The 21344-nt window shown below is 40.4% G+C and overlaps 2 protein-coding genes across 2 annotated transcripts; both read right to left on the bottom strand.

Moving 5' to 3' along the window:
• Nucleotides 1-339: 339 nt before the first annotated feature.
• Nucleotides 340-1595, bottom strand: LOC148909432 (uncharacterized). Its single transcript, XM_089034131.1, has 2 exons — nt 1217-1595; nt 340-996 (listed from the first exon to the last, which is right to left on the bottom strand). Exons 1-2 carry the CDS (start codon nt 1235-1237, stop codon nt 340-342), a joined length of 678 nt encoding a protein of 225 aa, XP_088890257.1. The 5' UTR covers nt 1238-1595.
• Nucleotides 1596-11973: 10378 nt separating this feature from the next.
• On the bottom strand, nt 11974-12924 carry LOC116288548 (adrenocorticotropic hormone receptor-like). The gene has a single exon (XM_031695352.1). The coding sequence runs from the start codon at nt 12922-12924 to the stop codon at nt 11974-11976; it is 951 nt and encodes a 316-aa protein (XP_031551212.1).
• Between the last annotated feature and the right edge of the window lie 8420 nt (nt 12925-21344).

Below are 21344 nucleotides of genomic sequence, written 5' to 3'. Positions count from 1 at the left end.
CGCAGGTTATCTTAAGTTCTTGGGCGATGACATAGTCATCTCTTATATCCTTCTGTAGTTGCTCCACGTCGTCTATGGGCAGTGCAAGTCCAAGTAATTTAGTTGCAAGTCGGATAGCGGAGTTTGCGACGGCGTCCGTGGTCTACTTGCAAGGGCAGCCTCGTACCTCTTATGGAACTTCTTAACCTCCTCTTCTGACAGCTTATTAACTTGCTCATGGGGTAAGTTCCTTACCTATCATTTCTTTACACTTCCCAGAAGACACAAGGATGTTGAGTTGTTCACTTAACTGCGTGGGGACTTCATCTATCAACTGCTCAATCTCCATATACATTAACGTCATAAGGAAAACCTCAAAGAGAAGATCATCTTGGAATGTTGGTGCGTCTTTAGATGCCGCATGTATTCATGCAACTGTTCCTTGCTTATCTCACCGCCGTAGTCGCTTAAGATGGTTTCCAGGTCTGACTTGCTCGGAGTATAAAATACGACCAGGGAGCCTATGTTTTCCCTAAAGGGTTTAGAGACGCTGGTAAGCTGCTGCGAGAGTAACCAAACGCTGATATTGTCATGCCTACCGCTGAAAGCAAGCTTCACCAATTCGGAGGTGCGCTTTTTTACGTCATCCCCACAGGCAATGTCATCCAATATGAATAAAGTCTGTGTATCTTTAGGGAATTGCTTGTGCCAGAACTTAAGATGGCTGGATAACTCGTTGGGGTCTAAGATGTCCACAAAGAAGTCGTCGTCTTTCACTCCTATGCCTTCCCAGGTAACATTATTCCTGTAGGTGGGACATAATAGCACGATGTAGTCGAAGCGGTATCTAAAGGGTCCTAATAGCTGCTCCACGACAAATTGTGTCTTTCCACAGCTGGTGGGTCCTACTATCAGAGCGTTACAAGGTATGTGATCTGGGTTCATATATAGATGGAACCAGTGGAAGCAATGCAAAAAATCATAGCCGACGCAAAAGATAAAAAAGACACCATAGATCTGCAAAGAGAGGAAATAAATCGGTTAAAAGAGCGCGTGCAGGAATTGTACGACGAAATGTGTAGTCTGAAGCGCACAGAAAGGCTTGCTGCACTCTGGACGATGATAGGCTGGACTAGGGATTCCCTTAAGGATTTCATGCGATACCCTCTGTGATTATATATATGGACTGCATTACATCTGAATTAGCTGCTGACTGCATTACGCCTAAAGTACCTACTGAACCATCCGATGACTGCATAGTCGCTACCCCTCCAACGCCAAAGCCTCGTAAGAAACACAGCTGCCGTCACTGTAATGAGGTATTCTCTGAAGGAGACTTCGTTGGACATTGGTGTCCTGCGGATACTAAAGCACAAAGGACTTTAGAAGATGCTCGATGAAAAGGTCGTAAAGAAGGTCTTACTGATTTCCACCAAAGGAATTAGCATAGACCTCATTTTTTATTGTTATTTTGTTAAATGCTGCAAAGATGACATTGAAGGATAGTCTATTTTTTATTGTTATTTTGTTAAATGCTGCACAGATGATGTCAAAGAATGGTCTATATCTTTCATCGTTAAGTTCCTACAAAGAATGAAATCTACATTCGTCTCTTACCGTATTTTAACAATTTAACAATAAAATAATAAGATCTACGTAATTGTCTCTTGCTGACATTTAACAATTTAACAATAAAAAATGAGGTATATATAATGAAGTGCATGCAATGCGATAGAGCCTTTAGTAGCAAGCAGCGACTGCAATACCACCTTTCCAAGAAAGTCTGTCAAAAGACCATCAGCACTGTTTGTGGCGACTGCGGTAAGGAATTGTCCACCGTACAGGCCCTACGATATCACCGCGAGCATAGAGTCTGCCTTAAAGGCCATTGCCACCGATGCGATGAACCCCTCTTTGAAGAGAACTGGCATAAATACCGCTGCCGACGTTACCACCTCGAAGAAGTCGTCTGTGAAACCCACGGCGATTTAGCAGAGCGATGTTGCCCCCTTGAAACCAGCCGGGCTTTAGTGCTGCGTAAAAAAGAAATAGACCAAGATTTCGTATGCTTTGACGACTACGAAGGAGTAAGATGGGAGAACCGAGAACACTGGGACGGCATCTGCGATAAATGTGGTTGTCAACGCAGCGGTCAACATATTTGGTGTTGCCTGTACGAAGGTCCCAAGCCTTTAGACCATTACCTTGCAATACGAAAAGAATGGTCTAATATATGATGTTACCTTACGTCGCAGCGTTCGCAGGAGGAGCCTTGATTACGATATCGATCGATTTCATGTCGGAAAAAATGAGGTCCGACGTAGCAGACCAATACCTAGAAGCCCATGAGGACGACTAATCACACAATGGATTAGCCTCCGCCTTTCTTTCAACGTCGAACTTCCATCGACCGTTGACTTTACCATAGCTACGTACGTGAGTGTACTCTTCGCCTTGCAGTACGTACCGTACGCAGTCAGGAGCCCATAAACTGTACTCTTGGCTGCCGTCTAAGAGGACCAACCTTAAACGGTTAATGTCCTCGAAGACGACGTAATTTTTTATTTTGTATGAAATGCCTTGTATTAATTCGCGCCAGTGAGTTTGTTCAACTATCATTATATTTATGAAATATCTTTCGGTGCGTTTGTAGCGTCTCCTGTGACTTGAAAGCCTTAACGCAGCCAGGACAAGGTATGCGAATGCCGTCGACGTAACGGTCGATTTCCCTGCAGATCAGATCGTAATCGTTGCAAACCATCGTAAGATAACCATTCATTTCATATTGCGTCAATACCGCTTTTTGTTTGTCGGACAATACGCCGTTACCCTTTGGCGTCTTCAGTTCCAGACATAACCCATTGTATTTTTTATGGGAGTTAAGAATTAGGATGTCGGGTTGACCTGCCTGGTAGCCCTTTTGCCAGCACGTTATCCTTTTACTGGTGGTATCTTGCAATTCCCCGAGTCCAGGTGCTAATAACAGCGTAGGGTGAAACCGGCGTATGTAATCGATGACCTTCTTATGTAAGTCAAACTCATTCTCGATCTTGAAGACCAACTTATTTGGACCATCCAACGAGTACTTTCCCGTCTTCCTTAACGTAGGTAGGACATCCTCGAAGACCCAATCTTGAAATGCCTCTGCTGTCGGTAGCTTGGAGCTAAATATTAACTGATACAAACCAGATTCCGTCACGTACAGGGATTGTGGGTGTGAACCAGAAGGGAGGCGATTCACCTCTATTCTAAATTCACTAAGCCTCTTCTTATGCTTATCCCGCACGTGGACTTTAATAGCATCTTTGGTGTCTGCGTAACCTAATGCCTTTGCTACCTCTTTCGCCTTAAAGTACAGCTTGTCGCTTTGCACTAGGCATTGCAGTTTAGTTTCGTTGTTTTCGAATACGCGGAGCATATTATACGTAAGGGATATTTTTATCCTCAGTCATCCTAGTACGCAACGCTTTTTAGCTGATTCATTTCCACGCTTAGCTGCGCGTCTGAGACTACGAAAATGTATGCATTTATCTTAGTAGTGTCGCTGGCGTCTTTGGTGCGCTTGATCTCCAACGTAATGCCGTCCTGGGTATTTACCAGGCGTAATCCCTGTCCATGTAGGTCTTCGTCGTTCGTCGTGCGCATGTCGATCCACAGCGCATACTTATCCTTAAAGAATTCCTTTGGGCTAATTTGGTCGCCAAACTTACGCGCGACTTCCCGGTACATGTCCTCGGGCTTTATCCCTTGTGAGTAAACCTTATTAGGCACTCCGTTAATGCTAACGCCTACGTTAGTGATGTTAGGATTAAAGAATGCCTCAGAGTCACGCAATCCTGCCGTGTATGTCTTTGCGAACAGCAACATTATCCCTGTAAGGCTGCGCCTGGGAAGGTTAATGCTTTGGTTGATGACCTCTTCGACGTTGTTCGTAAAGCTGAACGTCTTGTACATCACGACGTGATCGTAAAGGAAAGCCTTCCCGGCGCTGTATTCCATGCCAGCGCTACGAGCCAGCTCTTCGCTGTATACCGTTTCGTACTGCAGCTCCAAGTTCTTGATGAAATAAGGATCCACGGCTGATGAACTTACATCTTTTCCTTGCAGGATGTTCGTAGTGTCTGCTAGGGTCACTTCGAACTGCAGTTCGCTTAGCTGCCTTGGGTAGTATGCACCGTGGTTCGTGATAATTTCGAAATCTAATGGAACGACATATTTAGTACCATAAGCCGTCTTTATTTCGTCTTCTCCTGAGGCGCCAGAGGTTGCGCTTCTTACCTTGCGTATGGCATCACTGGCGATTCCCTGCTCTATCCTTTGCGCGCGGTCAAATGCAGTCAACCATAAGTCTTTGTACGTGGTATACAAATCATACCTGTTTAAGTCCAGCAAGGATTCCCCGGCGAACTTTACGCGTATTTTGGAAACGAGGTTTCTACCCACGTTATTGACGACGTAACGCACGTCTGCGGTATCTGGCTGTATTGCTAGGTCAAACCTCAAAGCCAAGGTACCGGGTACTAGGACTAGGTTATCCGTTAGGCGGGGTACGCCTACGTACAGCGTCTCCCCCGGCTTTGCGCTAGAAGGTGTGAATGTAACCCGGTGAAAGGTGCGTTCTGCTTTCAGTCCGCCGACCTGCTTAGGTAATATGTTGGGGTTTAACTTTGAGCTTATCATATATAATGGAAGCCGAAGACTTTGATCCCCTTACCGAAGAAGGTCAAGTCGACATTAACGATGACCAATATGATTACCTAACCGCCGACAGCGAAAGAGACGGTCTAACCACCGGCGAAAGGGTCAAAAGGAATTACGGCGTTAGCAGAGCAAGTAGCGTTATGAGGACCCTCAGGGGTATGTTTAAGACCAAAAATCCAGGCAAACCCATTCCACAGCGCTTTGAAATGACAAATCTGGGGCCTGTCCCCGAAGCCCCCAGCGCTGCATGGCTTAGTAAGGTTCAGGAACAAATGGATGAATCCATGGAAGAAACCCCGGACGACTTTGATAGGATCAAGGAAGAATTCCCAAACTGGGAACCAAACAAAGTCCAAGTAATGTTCGACGCGGATAACGAATGGGGTAGGGAAGTCATAGTAGCAAGGTTAAATAGGTCTAATGCTCATCCATATGTCATCAGGGACATAAATGGTAAATACTACGCAGATAAAAATATTCCTCCAACCCTTAGAAAGACATTAGGAGAACCCAACTTACCCGAAAGAATGAGAGAAAATAGTGAGAATATTGACGAAGCCGTCGAAAGAGTTAAGACCATAATGCAGCGGCAACAAAAAGGTCTTGAGGTGATAAGGGAAGTAGAAGAGCTAAAGCAAGCGATGGAGGAAAGGGAAGCAGATTACATACGGCAAAACCGACTACTCCTTGATGCTCAAAAGAGAGAACTTGACGATAAAAACCAAAGAATAACAGAAATGAGAGAACAAAAAGAAAATGCCTTACGTGAAAGAGATCAAGCCCAAAAGGCTTTCGAGCTCGCCCTGCAAGACCTAGACATGAGCAAGGAGGAAGCTAAAAACTTGCATATCACCATAACCGGCTCTTTGGAGGAACGGCGGCAGTTGGTTGCCGAAATCAACACTAAAGAGGAGCAAATCCGACAAAGAGATCAGGCCATTGAAGACCTGGAGGGGCAAATAGAGCGGCAGCAGGAAATAATCAATGACCAAACTCGTACTGAAGAGGAAAGGGAGGCAGCTCAAAAGGAAGTAGAAACCCTTCAGGAAAGAGTCGCGGAATTACAGGCGCAAAAGGACAACCTGGAAAAGGAGCTGGGGCTTACTACCAAGGAAAAGGTAAAAAGAGCCCTTTTGAAGTATGGCGTTCCGCTGGCATTTGCAGTCGCTATTAGCACCGTAGTAGGAGTTATCCTATCCGCGCTTAAGGCTACGGGCGCGGGCGTAAAGAAATTAGGCAATGGGCTGACGGACTTGGGAAAAAAGATGGCAGCCGGCTTGCCTGGGCTGCTGGGTTCGGTTGTTTCCTTGGCACTTAGGACCGGCGGAGAATTGTTAAAGTTCGTGGGGAATAACATTTGGATATTAGTCGTCGCTATTGGGGTGGTCCTCCTGAAGAAGATGAAGGCTTGATCTTATCCTTCTCATCGGACGGTGTCCTGCTTTGAGGATAATAAAAGACGGTATTAGCACCGCCCTGGCAATTTGGAACTAACGGCAACACACTCATGGTAGAAATGGGCTTATGACTCCAGGCTGCATTAGCGGGCCTGCGACCTATGCGATTTATCCCAAACTTGCCGTCATCAGAAGTGACTTGCAACTTAGCATATTTACAATTGGCTAGCATATGAAAAGTCACTGGCGTTAGGTCTTCAGTGGATCCAGTGTAGGGCTCCATCGAAAAATGGGTAACTTTCCTGGTGTTCGTTGAAGTTCGATAAGGAAGCAGGGGCTTATTATTCTCATCGATAAGCCTAAACCCCACATTCGCATGCGTATTTGCATTAATGCTAATAGTGCAAATGACCAATGCAGTGCCCCCAACCTCAACCCACAGTCCAACGTCATGCCAAGCGCCGTTGTCATATCCCTCTTCATCTAAGCGGTGGGTATAACGCGTTTCCCTCACGTATGGATTCATATATTACAGGGAACAAGTTCCCTTCTAGAGGCTCATTACCGTCAAAGTGCTGATGGTCATGTGGTTATAGACAGTATTCCTTTGATTTTCTATGCTATTTATGCAAACACTCCCGGTGTCATCTACTCTTATCTGTAGCTTTACCTTCCCGTGGCAATCAGCAACCATGTGGAAAGTCCAAACGGAAAGATTCTCAGAGCTATTCGTTGGCGGCTCTACTGAGAAATGCGTGGGCTCTCTGTTGTTCGTCTTCGCGCGCATGGGCTGTAATACTCCATTGTCGTCACAGAAACGAAATCCTATATTCGCACTGCTAACGGCCCCCAAAGAAATGCTGCATAATATCAACTTCTTTCCGGAGTAGTTCAAATCCACGGACATCCCCGTGACATCAACCCAAGATGCTTGGGTGTATTTTTTCTCGCCTGTGTAAGTCGTATAAACGCAATCTACTCCAGTTACGTAGGGGTTGTTCATCGCCATATATAATAACTCAGACCAATGCTTGCAGCTGCTAGGCCGGCCTTTAGTAAGTTATGGTCATATTCCTCAGGTATCGCAGGCAGGACCTTCTTTGATGGTTTCTTAACTACGGGTAGCTTCGTTTCGTGTGACTTTTTTGGCTTCTCTACGAAGTGAGGAATGTTCCTAAGAGTGTCAGAGTTCACGTCGTTCACCCCAAACTTCATATCCTTAGTAGCTCGCTGCAGTTTGTTGTTGTATCCTACTACAGAACCAGTATTTATAGATAAATTACTAGGCATTAACCAACAACCCGGGGCTACTGCGTAGTCCAACCTCGCCTTAGAATTTTGTATGGCTAGTTGGTAACGCTGTACGCCCTTGCTAATGTCGCCCTCCAAGATCGAACTTTCGAATAAGATCAAGGCTTCGGCTCGCGTCTCTTCTGCGGCGCCGGTATTTCCAATTATATTTGATCGGGTATTTACCTGAGCTCCAAGGATAGAATACACGTAAGCTTCTATGCTGCGGTTCAAACGGGCAAGGCCGGCTCTAGTTAGTCCTTTACCTTCTGGGGGTATGAAATTAAAGTATTGCTTCGTTTGCTCGTCGTTGGTAATCTTAATAATCAGTGGATTGGCCCCTGCATACTTACCGCCCTCATCTTTGAACAGAGGCCCGTCTCTAACTTCCTTAGTGGTCTTAGCGTTTGGTTCAAAGAAGGTGCTACTGTCGTGAGTTTCCTTATGATATCCCGTGTTCCACCGTAGCCGCAATGCATGAACTTCCTTATCGCTTAGCTCGTGTCCGCCAATCCCCCAATAAGCCCAAATGTGCCCCAAACCATTGTTAGCACCGGTAGTGCATCGGAAATCCTTCCCTACAACACCGAACTCCTTACAAAGTCTATCATAAGCCGGCACGCTGTATTTATTATCCCTTGGATAGAACGCAGCATCTCCCGGTAATGCAGTAACGCCCATCTCATGCAGTATTCTTCGGACGGTAAAGTGGAAGTGAAACATGAATATTGAATTCTTCATCAAGTTTGCACTTACACCACAGCCGCTAGTGGCACACCAAACCGCAAAGTTTAGTTGCTGCGGCCAATAACGCATGTTAGGACCACTTAACCATTCATGAGATTCCTTAGCGGTGGTATGATTAATGGGCACGTTTTTGAAGATATCTCGCACCTTTAACGGAAAGGAATGCTTGTTAGAGATCCGCATGTTCAGCGTTAGGTCCAAGCTTGGGTGTTTATCAAATGAAACTGCAGGTATCGGATAAGTACTGGTACCCAGCAATAATTCCTTTGACCAACTGGGTTCAACATGCGTTGGCGCTGGCGTTGGCTTATGCATTGGCGAATGCTTCAGTTGATCGTCTATTTGATTAACCAGCGTAGGCTTCAAATCCTCGTTGCTGTACATCCTAGAGCCGTTATAGTAAATCCCATCGGGCCTTCTTTCGAACTTACTGGGGTCTGCATGTGGAAACATCTTCCTAAATGCTCTCCAATTCCAGTAATCCCGGTTGTCGTGATGTGGCTGCTCCTCAATATCATTCCCAAAAGCGTCGTACATTAGTATATATAATGGATGTTATACCATCAGCGCCTCCACTTTATCCTGAACTTCCTAAGGAACCTAACGAATTAAACGCTGAAAACTTTCGTCTGAATAAAGCGAACTTAATCCTGGCTTACTTGGAAGGGCAGACAAAACACTACGAAAAAGTTAGGAAGAAATACGTTAGAGCCCGGAGTACGCTACATAAGATTTCGATAACTTCAGGATCCATATCCGTTGTGTTAACGGGCTCCGGCGTTGCTACTTCGCTTACTGGACCGGGAATAATCGTTGGAGTTCCTTTGGCTGGCGTTGGGGCAGCCTGTGGTATTATTTCAGCTGTTGCTACGGGTATTATGAAACAGTTGTCAAGCAAAATATCAAAACACGACACGACAATAGCTCTGTCAAGGGCTAAAGTAAATACGATCACTGACCTTGTCTCAAAGGCTTTGCGTGACAGAAAGATAGACGACGTAGAATTCTCGCTTATTCTGGCCGAAGAGGAAAAGTACGAGAAATTAAAGTCGGACATAAGGAACAAAAAAACAGTCGTAAAAGATCTTTCCGAGGAATCTCGCAAAAAGATCTATCAAGAAGCGAAAGAAGAGCTTCAAAGAAAGCTTGCTCAGTAAACATCTGCTTCGAAAAGAGCGTGACGGGATTCTATTTACATATCGAACGTCAGTCTAGAAAATATGCAAATTAGAGTGTAAGACATAAATATAATAATTTTCACATACATAAGCGTCCAGATGTGTCTGGCGTTCGCTTGTGATCGTGGACTTTGGGGCTGGGGAGGCCTAAAGTCCCGAGTTCGAGCCTCGCTGTAGACGCATTTGGACCGGTTGCTGTGAGTGAAAAAAAGCCTCCCCCACTCACAGCAACCGTGGGGGGAGGGGTAGAAAGTGCGATTCAACCCCGCGATGGGGGGTTTCGCGATTGGAAAAGTTGGAAAAGTCAGGGGGTGTCTCGGGACGCTGTCCGGAGTTCACCCTCTGGTGGGTCGTAAGAAAGATATATGTGTATGTACTAGAGGGCCTCTGGCGCGGGATGAAATAAGCCCCGTAAGCCCAAAATGCAAAAAACCCCACTGGGGATAGCTTGGTGTTCTGCGCGATGCATTCCCCAGTGGGGTTTCTGGCAAAATAAACGCCAGTTTTGCATTTTTATTTTCTCGGAATCCATCCTAACAGGGGGTGGTTGGGGTCTATTTTGTAAAATATTTCGTAAATTACATCAGGATAATAAGGAATATCCTTATTCAGCCGACAAAACATCCACTCGGCTTTTGTCATATCAGAAACCTCGGGAATAGACTTACCGGTAATTTCAGACAAAAGATAGGGAATAGCTTTGTAATATTTCCCTAGCTTTAATTTTTTCAACGTTTTCCGTAGACTTTGTGGGGTTGGCTCTTCTAAATGGTCTATGATTTTCTTCCTTACTTCGTTGTCTAAATATATCGGATGTAAACCTTGGATATGACTCATCCAGTCTCGGAAGTATTTTATTCTTTTGTATGGGGTCTTCTTACGACCTCCATTGGCGTAATATTGCTCTTTGGTAGCATTTGGTACGGCATTACGAATATTCTTACCACATTCGTAACACTGTGCTGACGTGTCGTCTTCTATTTGCATTTTCTTGTCACAACAAATATACTTATTTGGTTTAGTAGGTACAAACTTGGGTTTCAAGCACTTTACACAGAAATCATAAACAAACTCTTTACAATCTTCGCACTCCATATATAGACTAACATATTTGCGCTGTTGCCCCCAACCACACTTGGAGTGGGTTGTTTCCGTAGGTGGATTTTTGACACGGGTCTTGCCCGTGTTGAGATTGCGCTGGAACCCCCATTCCCTATACTACTAGTGAGATATTTTTAAAAAGAGAAGATAAAATACGTATCTCCAAGCAACTATTTAATACCCTCTTTATTATTCAATTATAGATGAAATACGTACGAAATACTTTAAGAAACCGTATTTCATTGATATCACCAACTATTATTAGCAATCGTAACACAGTGGCGAAGGTACTGTTCTAAACAGGATGGGGAATTCTCCTTCGCTTTACTCCCCTATACAGAGTACCCACAGAAAAGTTTAGCAATTATACAACCATTTTAAAAAAACTGGTGAAGGTTTTGTCGTACGATTCCTACCATTCTACCTCTGCAAAAACTATTATGCTAAATTTCAATTTAATGTGTGAGTAATCCTAACTTTAATAAATCTAGAGGCTGTTTCGAGGAACCAATAAGCTTTGAATTTGTTTTTAATAAAAAGATCACATGTAAAGTACTGAAAAAACTATGACAGGAATCTTATACTATAGAACATAATGCATAAATCGTGTTAGACCTTTCACACACAATCTCGTTCTATACATTAACAATTATCGTCTTTATCATGGAGTGTCTTGTATGCAAGGATTAGAACATACGAATAGAGAGTAATGCAATGGGGAGAAGGCGCAACTAGAACAACGATGAATAAAGTGTGAAAGACGAGGGCTGCAGTCATTATCTTTGGAAGAAAAAGATCACACAACTTACAACATTATCCATCACCACCTCTCAATCTTCACCATTACCAACTGACAACCTTCACCATCACCAACTGACAACCTTCACCATCACCAACTGATAACGTTCACCATCACCATCTGACAACCTTCACCATCACCAACTGACAACCTTCACCATCACCAACTGACAACCTTCACCATCACTAACTAACAACCTTCATCACCAACTGACAACCTTCACCATCACCAACTGACAACCTTCACCATCACCATCACCACCTGACAACCTTCACCATCACCATCTGACAACCTTCACCACCAACAACTGACAACCTGCACCATCATCAACTGACAACCTTCACCATCACCAACTGACAACCTTCACCATCACCAACTGACAACCTTCACCACCAACAACTGACAACCTGCACCATCAACAACTGACAACCTTCTACATCACCAACTGACAACCTTCACCATCACCATCTGACAACCTCCACCATCAACAACTGACAACCTTCACCATCACCAACTGACAACCTTCACCATCACCAACTGACAACCCGCACCATCACCAACTATATACTTCACCAACTTACATTTAACAACATCTAACATGTTTAAATTCAATATAACTATTCTTGCAATTCTTCGACAAATCCGCATTGATTAATTGATTATCTTGGCATCAGCTGTTACTTGGATAATATTCAGCTACTTTATTGTAGGATAGTTTTATATAATACAGATTTTCGGAGGCGACCCTGTATAAAGTCCGAATCCATCACCAGAAAATCGTTTAGTTCTCGCGTTGCCTCAGCATCTTGCGCATCAACAGCACCGCAGCAGTGCGAATGTCTTCAATTCTCCAGCAATAGATGATGGGGTTCAGTATTCCATTCGACATCACAAGAGTCTCAGAGATGTTGAACCCAATTCGTAATCCATAGGAAGGTTCATCAACCACGCCCAGCATGATGGTGAAAATGACATAAGGAACATAGCACAAGATAAACGCACCAATTACAAAAACCATGACCATTGCTGACTTTCTGAATCTTACCATGTTGATGGGTTGTTGAGCAGACTGTTGAGATTGTATCTGCAATGAGTGTCTACGAATTACGAGACACACCCGGAAGATGAAATAGACGTCTAGAAAGAGTAAAAATGCGAAGAAACAACAACTAGAAATAACGACAGCCAGTATCTTGAAAAACATCGCAGAATAGACAGCAAACAAACTACCAAGGATCCAAATGAAACCAAGAGTGATTCCAACACGTTTGGTTGTGATGATGTCTTGGTATCGCAAGTGAAGGTGTACGGCCAGGAATCGATCAGCAGTGATGGCGGTCAGTGTTAGGAAAGATATTGCTGCAAGGGGTAATGTAATGTACATGTACATCTTACCAAAGGAACAATACAAATCTAGGTTACGACGAAGCTCGTAAAACCTGAACAAGCAAAACGAGGGCTGTGAAAAGATCCCAACACTCAGATCAGAGATGGCGAGACCAAGAATGAGAATATTGGAGGGAGTTTGTAGAGAAGGTGTTCTTGAAATGGTGTAAATGACCACAGCATTACTGCAACTGGCTACAACAGCCATAACAGCGTTGATAACGATCATGGCAAGTAAAAAGGTATCGAAATGATTATCGCGAGGAACATCAAGAAAGTAGACAGATAATGGTGCGCAATCCAAAGTCATGTTGTTGTCTTGAGCAGCTTGATCACTGGTGTTCATTATTGCAAAAAAGGTTTAACTTGTTAAAATCATAACCGAACTTCCAATTTCGAAGCTGAAATTTTCACAGACGGACTGAGAAACTCCCAAGAAATATCGAAAACCGACAACACTGCAATACCATGGAAACAGGACCATATGTCATTTCATTTGGTCTAGAAATCAAACTTGATAAGGAATAGGAAATACCTTATTAGTCATAACAAGAGTCCATTCACCGAGTTTCAATTTATTATGGAACTTCCAGCTGATAATCAACCTATCACTCCAATACTAGAACAATGTTATTCGGCTGTTGCAAGGACATTAAAGGTTTCTATTCACCGAGTTTCCTCAATTGTTATTATTGAGCTTCCAGCTGCATGATGACCTACCAAATTAATCATTCTATAATAATATCTATAATGCTCTTTTCAAATTAATCCGTACAGTTTGAGACGAGAATGAAGTATAAAAGTTAAAAGTCTTGATTTGATTTATGCATGAAATATTTCATTATTTTCAAAAGAACAAAAAAAAAAAAAAAGGAACACAAAGACCTGAAGATAAAAAGTAAATCACACTAAACCGTTTACAAAAATTTTATCCCAAAATTAAAAAAAGCTAACAACACAGTCAATTCCTTTTCTTTTCTAAGGTTTTTCTTTTTCTTTGTTTTGGTCAAAGTTTTTTTCTTTACTTCCTTTTTTACTTGACTCATTCTTGACTTTTTTATTTGTTTAATATATATAATCAGATACTAAATATAGCTATATATGAATATTACTTACCAGACATAGGTCAGGATAGAGAAAAAGTGAGCCTGTAGTCTTGAGTATACGAGCCAAGCCATTACTGACAATCTTCTCCATCACCAACCGACAACCTTCATCATCATCAACTGACAACCTTCACCATCACCAACTGACAACCTTCACCATCACCAACTGACAACCTTCAACATCACCACCTGACAACCTTCACTATCACCAACTGACAACCTTCACCATCACCACCTGACACCCTTCACCATCACCAACTGAAAACCTTCACCATCACCAACTGACAACCTTCACTATCACCACCTGACACCCTTCACCAACTGACAACCTTGAGCATCACCAACTGACAACCTTCAACATCACCAACTGGTAACCTTCACCAACTGACAACCTTCACTATCACCAACTGACAACCTTCACCATCACCAACTGACAACCTTCACCATCACCAACTGGCAACCTTCACCATCACCAACTGACAACCTTCACCATCATCAACTGACAACCTTCACCATCACCAACTGACAACCTTCGCCATCACCAACTGACAACCTTCACCATCACCAACTGACAACCTTCAACATCACCACCTGACAACCTTCACTATCACCAACTGACAACCTTCACCATCACCACCTGACACCCTTCACCATCACCAACTGAAAACCTTCACCATCACCAACTGACAACCTTTACTATCACCACTTGACACCCTTCACCGACTGACAACCTTGACCATCACCAACTGACAACCTTCACCATCACCAACTGGCAACCTTCACCAACTGACAACCTTCGCTATCACCAACTGGAAACCTTCACCATCACCAACTGACAACCTTCTCCATCACCAGCTGACAACCTTCACCATCACCAACTGACAACCTTCACCATCACCAACTGGCAACCTTCACCATCACCAACTGACAACCTTCACCATCACCAACTGACAACCTTCACCAATATCACCTGACACCCTTCACCATCACCACCTGACACCCTTCACCATCACCAACTGACAACCTTCACCAATATCACCTGACAACCTTCACCATCACCACCTGACAACATTCACCATCACCAACTGAAAACCTACACCATCACCAATTGACAACCTTCACCATCACCAACTGAAAACCAGTAGTGCTGTTGTCGACATTCTGTAGGGGTGCCATTGTCAAAAATCGCTGTCGTGTATTTCATTGCGTACATCATTTTGGTTAAACTTTATTTATTTTATTAAAACGGTCGTAAATATAGTTAGCTACTATTTTTAGGGTTTCATCCATTTACTCCAGCACCCCTACTCTTAAAACTTATGAAACTAATGCGAAGACAATTCCATGAAGTAAAAACTTCATAATATAATTATAATTAAGAGTTAAAACTTTGAAAAAATGAAAGTAGTAAAAATAATCAATAGAAACGAACACTCTCTTTATTTCTCTCTATTTCGCGACTTTCGTATCACCTTTTTAATTTTATTTTTGTCATTTATAAATGTCTAATTTTTTTCCTTTTTTCTTTATTTTATTTCCTATCCCTTAATTCAGTTGTTGGGTAGCCTGTGTACTATTGTCACGTGCTCCCATCATGCTTCACGGTCATTACTGTACTGGAAGAAGAAGTCGTTAAAAAGTTGGAGGTCGAAGCCGTGTTCAAAAATCAACATTTACACGGTAAGAAATGCTCATTAACTACGCTAAACTGTCAAAATATAATGATAAGAGCTTTTTCTTTAACTTTAGAGAGAAATTCGGCATTTTCTTTATTATTTTTATCGAGTGAATAGCATTTATGAACCCTAGCTTGTCTCATGTTGCACGTGCTCGAAACTTGGCATAGAGAAAAAGCTTCACAGACTCTCCTGTACCACTCAAGACACGAGAAAAGAACTGGAGAAATGTTTTTAATTCTTCATTAGGAGTTTAAGCTTTCACTGACCCGATACGAAGCCAATTTTTTTTCCAGTTTAACAAAATTTGTTTTGCTGACCCTTCCCTTCCTCCTCAGTACTCTGAATGATATGAAATTTGGTTTCCAACAGAATATCATTATGTTCTTTAACTTAAAATGAAGAATTTTGACTCCTTGGAATAACATGTAGATAGTATACATTTTTGTGCCAAATTAGGGTGTGGTTGACAAGTGTCCTCTGGGGGGTACCCCTAGGTCTTTATGTTCTTGTGTATCTTTAAAACCATTATACTAATAGTGGTGTTGTTATTTCTTATTCAGATCAGCTTCAAGACGACCAAGACTCCTGAGAAGACCATAAGAAGAACCTCTTAGATATAATGATTATAATGTGGTAGAGTTCATTGTAAGTAAAATCATCCAGGTGAAGACAAGGTTACTGTGTTTTTAGTTTCTTTGTTTTTCACCTGTGTGATTCTACTAAACAAATAATTCTCCTTGAGCTAATTGAATATTAGTTAATACTTGCTCTGACTTGATCTGGGTAAATATTCACTGATATTCACTTTCCCTGTTATGAGAATTATTGTTAGTTATGCAATATTATCTACATAGAATGACTTGTTGTATGTAGATCATTTCACCACTTTAAGCAGTAGAATGTAAAGGTTGTTGAATCTTTTTATTACAAGTAAAAAGTGACCACATCCTTTACTCAAATAACTTGTTTGGTATATATTTACTGTATGTTGATAAACTATGCACCTATCCATTGGACACAAGATCTGGCTGGCTTGGCTCTACATGGCTCCGTAGCATTATCATTATTATTTATTTCATTAACATTGATTTGCTTGTCTTTTTTCCTATTGATTGATTGACACTGATTTTCTATTGATTGACATTGGTTTGAATGATATTATTCATGCATATGAAAAAGTTTCTTTCTAAATTTTATCAAAAATGTTTCAAAATTTCATTTTTTCTAAAATTTGGCAAAAGTTATTTTCAAAATTAATCCAGACAGTTTATTTACTTCTTTCTCAAATTCTCAAATCAAGAATTCAGAGTTCAGCTCAAAAATATGTTCTTCTTTTTGTCATGATACAAAGTTCAGAAAAAAGCTTTTTCAAAGTTTGTTGATTTAATTTTACAATTGTTTCAGTAAACTTTCACTTTTTATGGTTTGACAATTTTCAACTGGCAGCGGAATGATATCAAATTGTTTTGATCATTTGGCATTGATTTTCCAAGTTTTGTCTGATCTTTCATCTCCTATTTTTCAATTTCTAATCATATCTAGTGAGAGTCTACTGTTGATTGCTGTTTGATTACTATATATATTTATTTTGCTATGATGATCTTCTGGCAGCTTCCTGGTCTCCACCCAACTTCACAGTAAGTCAAGGTGCATGGTTTGTCAGCTAATTCAGTTCGATGGTTTTCTTTCCACTAATCATCCTCTTCCATTTGGTATATTTCATATTTCAGTATAATTTGGTAAAGAGCTTGCAAATATAAAAAATTTCTACTTACAACTAAATTTTAATGGAAGTGTTTTTTTTTATTAATTAAATAATCATTGAGGATATTGGTGGAAAGATGCTGGTTCTAAATTTCAGATTAAAAGTCTCAATTCTTGATTCTGAATTTTGCAGTCTTGTTAAAATGATATCAATTAATGTGCACAAGTATATTGAAGCATTGCAACAGATTATTTATTAAAGATTATTACCATTTTTTTGCATACTGTTTTTGGTTATTGAAACATTGGCAGAAAGAAATGCCAATAATAAAAGAGAACTACCCAGAACTATAACAAATCTTTCTGATATTGTGCTATTTAGAACTGGTTTTGTAATCTTGAATCTCAAGATCTAGGTGTGAATGAAAAGAATACAGTTATTGGAAGCAGAGAAAAAATTAAATTTGCTTTGGACGATGTGTGAATTGTTACAACAAACTATTTGGTTTATATGTTGCAATTGCTTCTCATGTTTGTGCATTGTTCAACATGAAATATTTCTCCAGAAACTATTTCATGTGCTCTTAAAGTGGTGAAATTTAAACATTATTGACTATGATTGAACACACCAATGGTCAAGTATGGATTCTGTGCACATAAATCTGCTTAGATTTTACAAATGTACATCTTGTATATTTTGGCTCGGCCACATCAATCCTGTATTGTGTGGTGCCTATTCTTTTGATCAGCCTGATTTACACCAACTTTCCAGGCCTTTGTTTAAATTTGTCTAAAATTGTGTCCAAATTATCGATTTGTCTGACATACCCTTCCAAATTGTATTTCTTGGGTTGTGATATCATTTGATATGCAGAAATTGAAATATCATTTCGGTCTTAATTCATTTTGGCGATATTACTCCATGTGGCTTGGTGTGTTCATATCATAGTCTGACATAGGTCTTGCTTGAGTAAAAGTACACAAGTGTGATAAATGGTATTCTTAAACATAGCAAAAAGTGTTGGAATCTTTTGGCATCTACTGTATAGTTTGGAAAAATGAATATAAAATATTTGATTGACATATGACAGTCATCTAATTGGCTTTAAATTAAATTGAAATATTCACTGGATTGATCTAAATACCAGTTCAGTCTGCTATCTTGAATGCATAATTATGAGCCTTTGGCTCGGGAGACTGAGCAATCGCTCCCTGTGTGATCAACACAAGAGAAATTAAATGCAACATCCTCGTCGTAATTAAATAAATTTGATAGGATACTTTGGAAAAATGAATATAAGATATTTGATTGACATTTTTATAGTCATCTAATTTGGCTTTAAATTAAATTGAAATATGCACTGGATTGATATTAATACCAGTTCAGTCTGATATCTCAGAAGCATAATAAGAGCCTTTGGCTCGGGAGACTGAGCAATCGCTCCCTGCGTGATCAATACAAGAGAAATGAAATACAACATCGTTCTCGTCACAATTGAATTAATTTGATAAGATTTTATAATACCATTTGTCACTCTTGTTGTAATGTAAAACAGTTCATTTAGGATTGTAATAAACATGGTACATACATGCCTTGCTGAGACAACCTATTTATCTGCTTTTGTTACTCTATTCCTGGACTACACCAGGCTTGTCATGTGCCATGCTTTATTATACTCCTATATCAACTGCTCTACAATCTTAATCTGCTAGTACCAGTAAGGATCATAGAGTCAAGACATTGAACTTTTCATGTAATGAAATATTTTCTTAAAATCCAAAATCATTGAGAGGCCAATTTATTTCCAAATTATAATCGAGATTGTAGACACCACATGAAAAGTTCACTGGGTTGACCAGTCCTTAGTGATTCTGTATACAAGGCATAAAACTGGTGTTGTCCATCATAAAAACGTTCACGGATCAGATCCCTAAAACATTTTGTTATTGAAGTGCTAAAAAGGGTGGTGTTGAAAGTAGTTACCAAATAAGAAACAGCATTATATGTTTAGCACACTAGCTTTGGAGAGGGTTTCACTTATTTTTTGAAAGACAACACCAGTTTTATGCCTTGTTTTAGTATCCTGTACTAGTCTTTTACTCAAGCAACACCTATGTCTTTAGAATCCCAAACAAATGGTCTGTCCCTGAGGTCATTAGTTCTTGCTATTCCAAAACCTTAAGGGTGACCCTCAACACTTTGTTGGGGGGCACTTTTCCTTAAGGGGAGGGTAGGTTTGAACTTTTGATCTCAGGGACCTTCGTCTAATTACCCTAGGGGCAAAAAAAATTGCAAAAAGACTTAGTATATATTTTTTCAAAATTTATGGCTTTTTTTCACATTTTTTTTCTTTTTTTACTTTTTTTTTTAGCCAATTTGAATTTTTTTTATTTTTATTTTTTGCCAATTCGAATTTTTTTTCTTTTAAAGCCAATTTCTGAATTCCTTTGCCAATTTGTGAGCCAATCCTCCTTACCTTGTTTGTGGATATCTGACTTACCTTGATCCTGGCTTGTGGGTGACTGTTTTCTTGTTTGTCCAATTTTTCATCTGAGAACCTAGACCTTACCTGGGGCTTGAACCTGTACCTTCAACTTACCTCTTGCCATGTATCCGGTGAATCTGTGCTGTAGACTGTCAGTGAGATTGTTGAGGGTAAAGGTTTGAAAGATCCTTAAGACATATTGCTTGTAATGCGTGGTATTAATGAGCAAATAAAAATGTTTATAAATAATTAATGTCTTGTCTTATTGTTTGAGTGAAACAATAGGAGAACAAAGGAAGTGGATTAAGTGATGGGTAAAGGTGCTAGGAAAGGCATGGGGCATGTGAGGTTTATTGATTAATGATAAATGCTAAAGTGAGCATAAGGTGCAAGATCTGTGGCTAAGGGTGCCAAGGCCAACGACCAAATATTTCTAAGTTTTTTGGCGGGAAAATTTGAGACTCAAAAAAAAGAGTAAATTCCCAAGGGAGCGATGTGAAAAATTCTAATTGTTTTGATGTGATAATCCGCAACCTAAAAAGGAGTATGGTCTGAAAAATTTCTAAGTTTTTTGGCGGGAAAAAATGCGTGAATTTAAAAAGAGGTTAAGTATCAAAAAATATCAGACAAAAAAATCATGAAATCATTTATTTTAAAATAGAAAATACGCTGCAAATAACTAAAAATTTATCAAACGTCTTACATTTGCTGAATTACTCTCCTATGACCAATGATTTATAGCTGTTTTAACTGTTATGTTGAAATTCTGGAATACAATTTCCAGAATAGTTCAGATCATTGGTTATCCTCTGGTTTTTGTCCTCGTAGTTTTCCACGTCTCGATCTGCAATGAAAAAAATGCCATTATTTAATGATGTGAAATATAAAATGAATTGACACGTTAAAAACACTTTTGCGCAAAAACGGACGTTACACTTCAACATTATTTATTGGTAGCTTATTGCATAGTACTAAGGTTTAAATGAAAACAAATAGTAGAGGAAGATTAGATATAGCTCTGTAATTCATATTTCATATATCAAGAGCAATTTTAGAAAAGAAATTGGAGTCATGCATGATGCGTGCACTTGAAAAAAAGGCATCTTTACGGCCGCGCTCCCTGATAACTTATGCGCATATTGTTATTATAGAAATGTTACATTGCTCTTTGCAAAACCGCTATACTACTGCCTTTTTTTAGCCTCAAAATATAGAAGGAATGCGAAAATTAATGTCAAATATTGCGGCAAGCGGTAGGTCTAAAGGCAGCATTAAATGTAAACGTTAACCAGTTTCTAAAAGTATGGTTTAACTCGATCAACTAAACAACTGAGTGTACAACAATTTATTTCGCATAATATTTAAGCTCTTTGATGAATTAAAGGACAGGACGATCATTAAAATGTACAATACCTTTGTTGTAGATATGTAGGAGCGATGATAATCGCGTTTCTTGAGTTTTTAGGCGGTTTTTAGGCACATTTGTGCTTCTTTACTCTTCAACATGGCTGACCAAGGAAGCAGAGCATTTTTGTCATAAAATCCCTAGGGATCCCAAAAAAGTCGTGAAACAAGATGAATAAGTAATACGCACATTGTTTTTCGACATGAGAAAAATCTATTGTATTCTATTCGTTTTGTCGAAGTGTTGGGCTACCTGTGTCATTTGTCACCAAGGAACAGGAATCCCAAAAAGGAGAATATTTACTCTCTATTTTCTTTTGAATCTTGAATACAACATGGAATATTATCATGCCAGGATATAAAGCACCTCATGTGCTACACTTTATG

The sequence above is a fragment of the Actinia tenebrosa genome, unplaced genomic scaffold (genome assembly GCF_029948245.1).
Source record: "Actinia tenebrosa isolate PJP-AT-01 unplaced genomic scaffold, QUT_ActTen_1.0 PGA_scaffold2__45_contigs__length_23673736, whole genome shotgun sequence".
Taxonomy (NCBI): domain Eukaryota; kingdom Metazoa; phylum Cnidaria; class Anthozoa; order Actiniaria; family Actiniidae; genus Actinia; species Actinia tenebrosa.
Note: the sequence above shows the minus strand (reverse complement) of the source record. Positions and strands in the feature narration are given on the sequence as shown.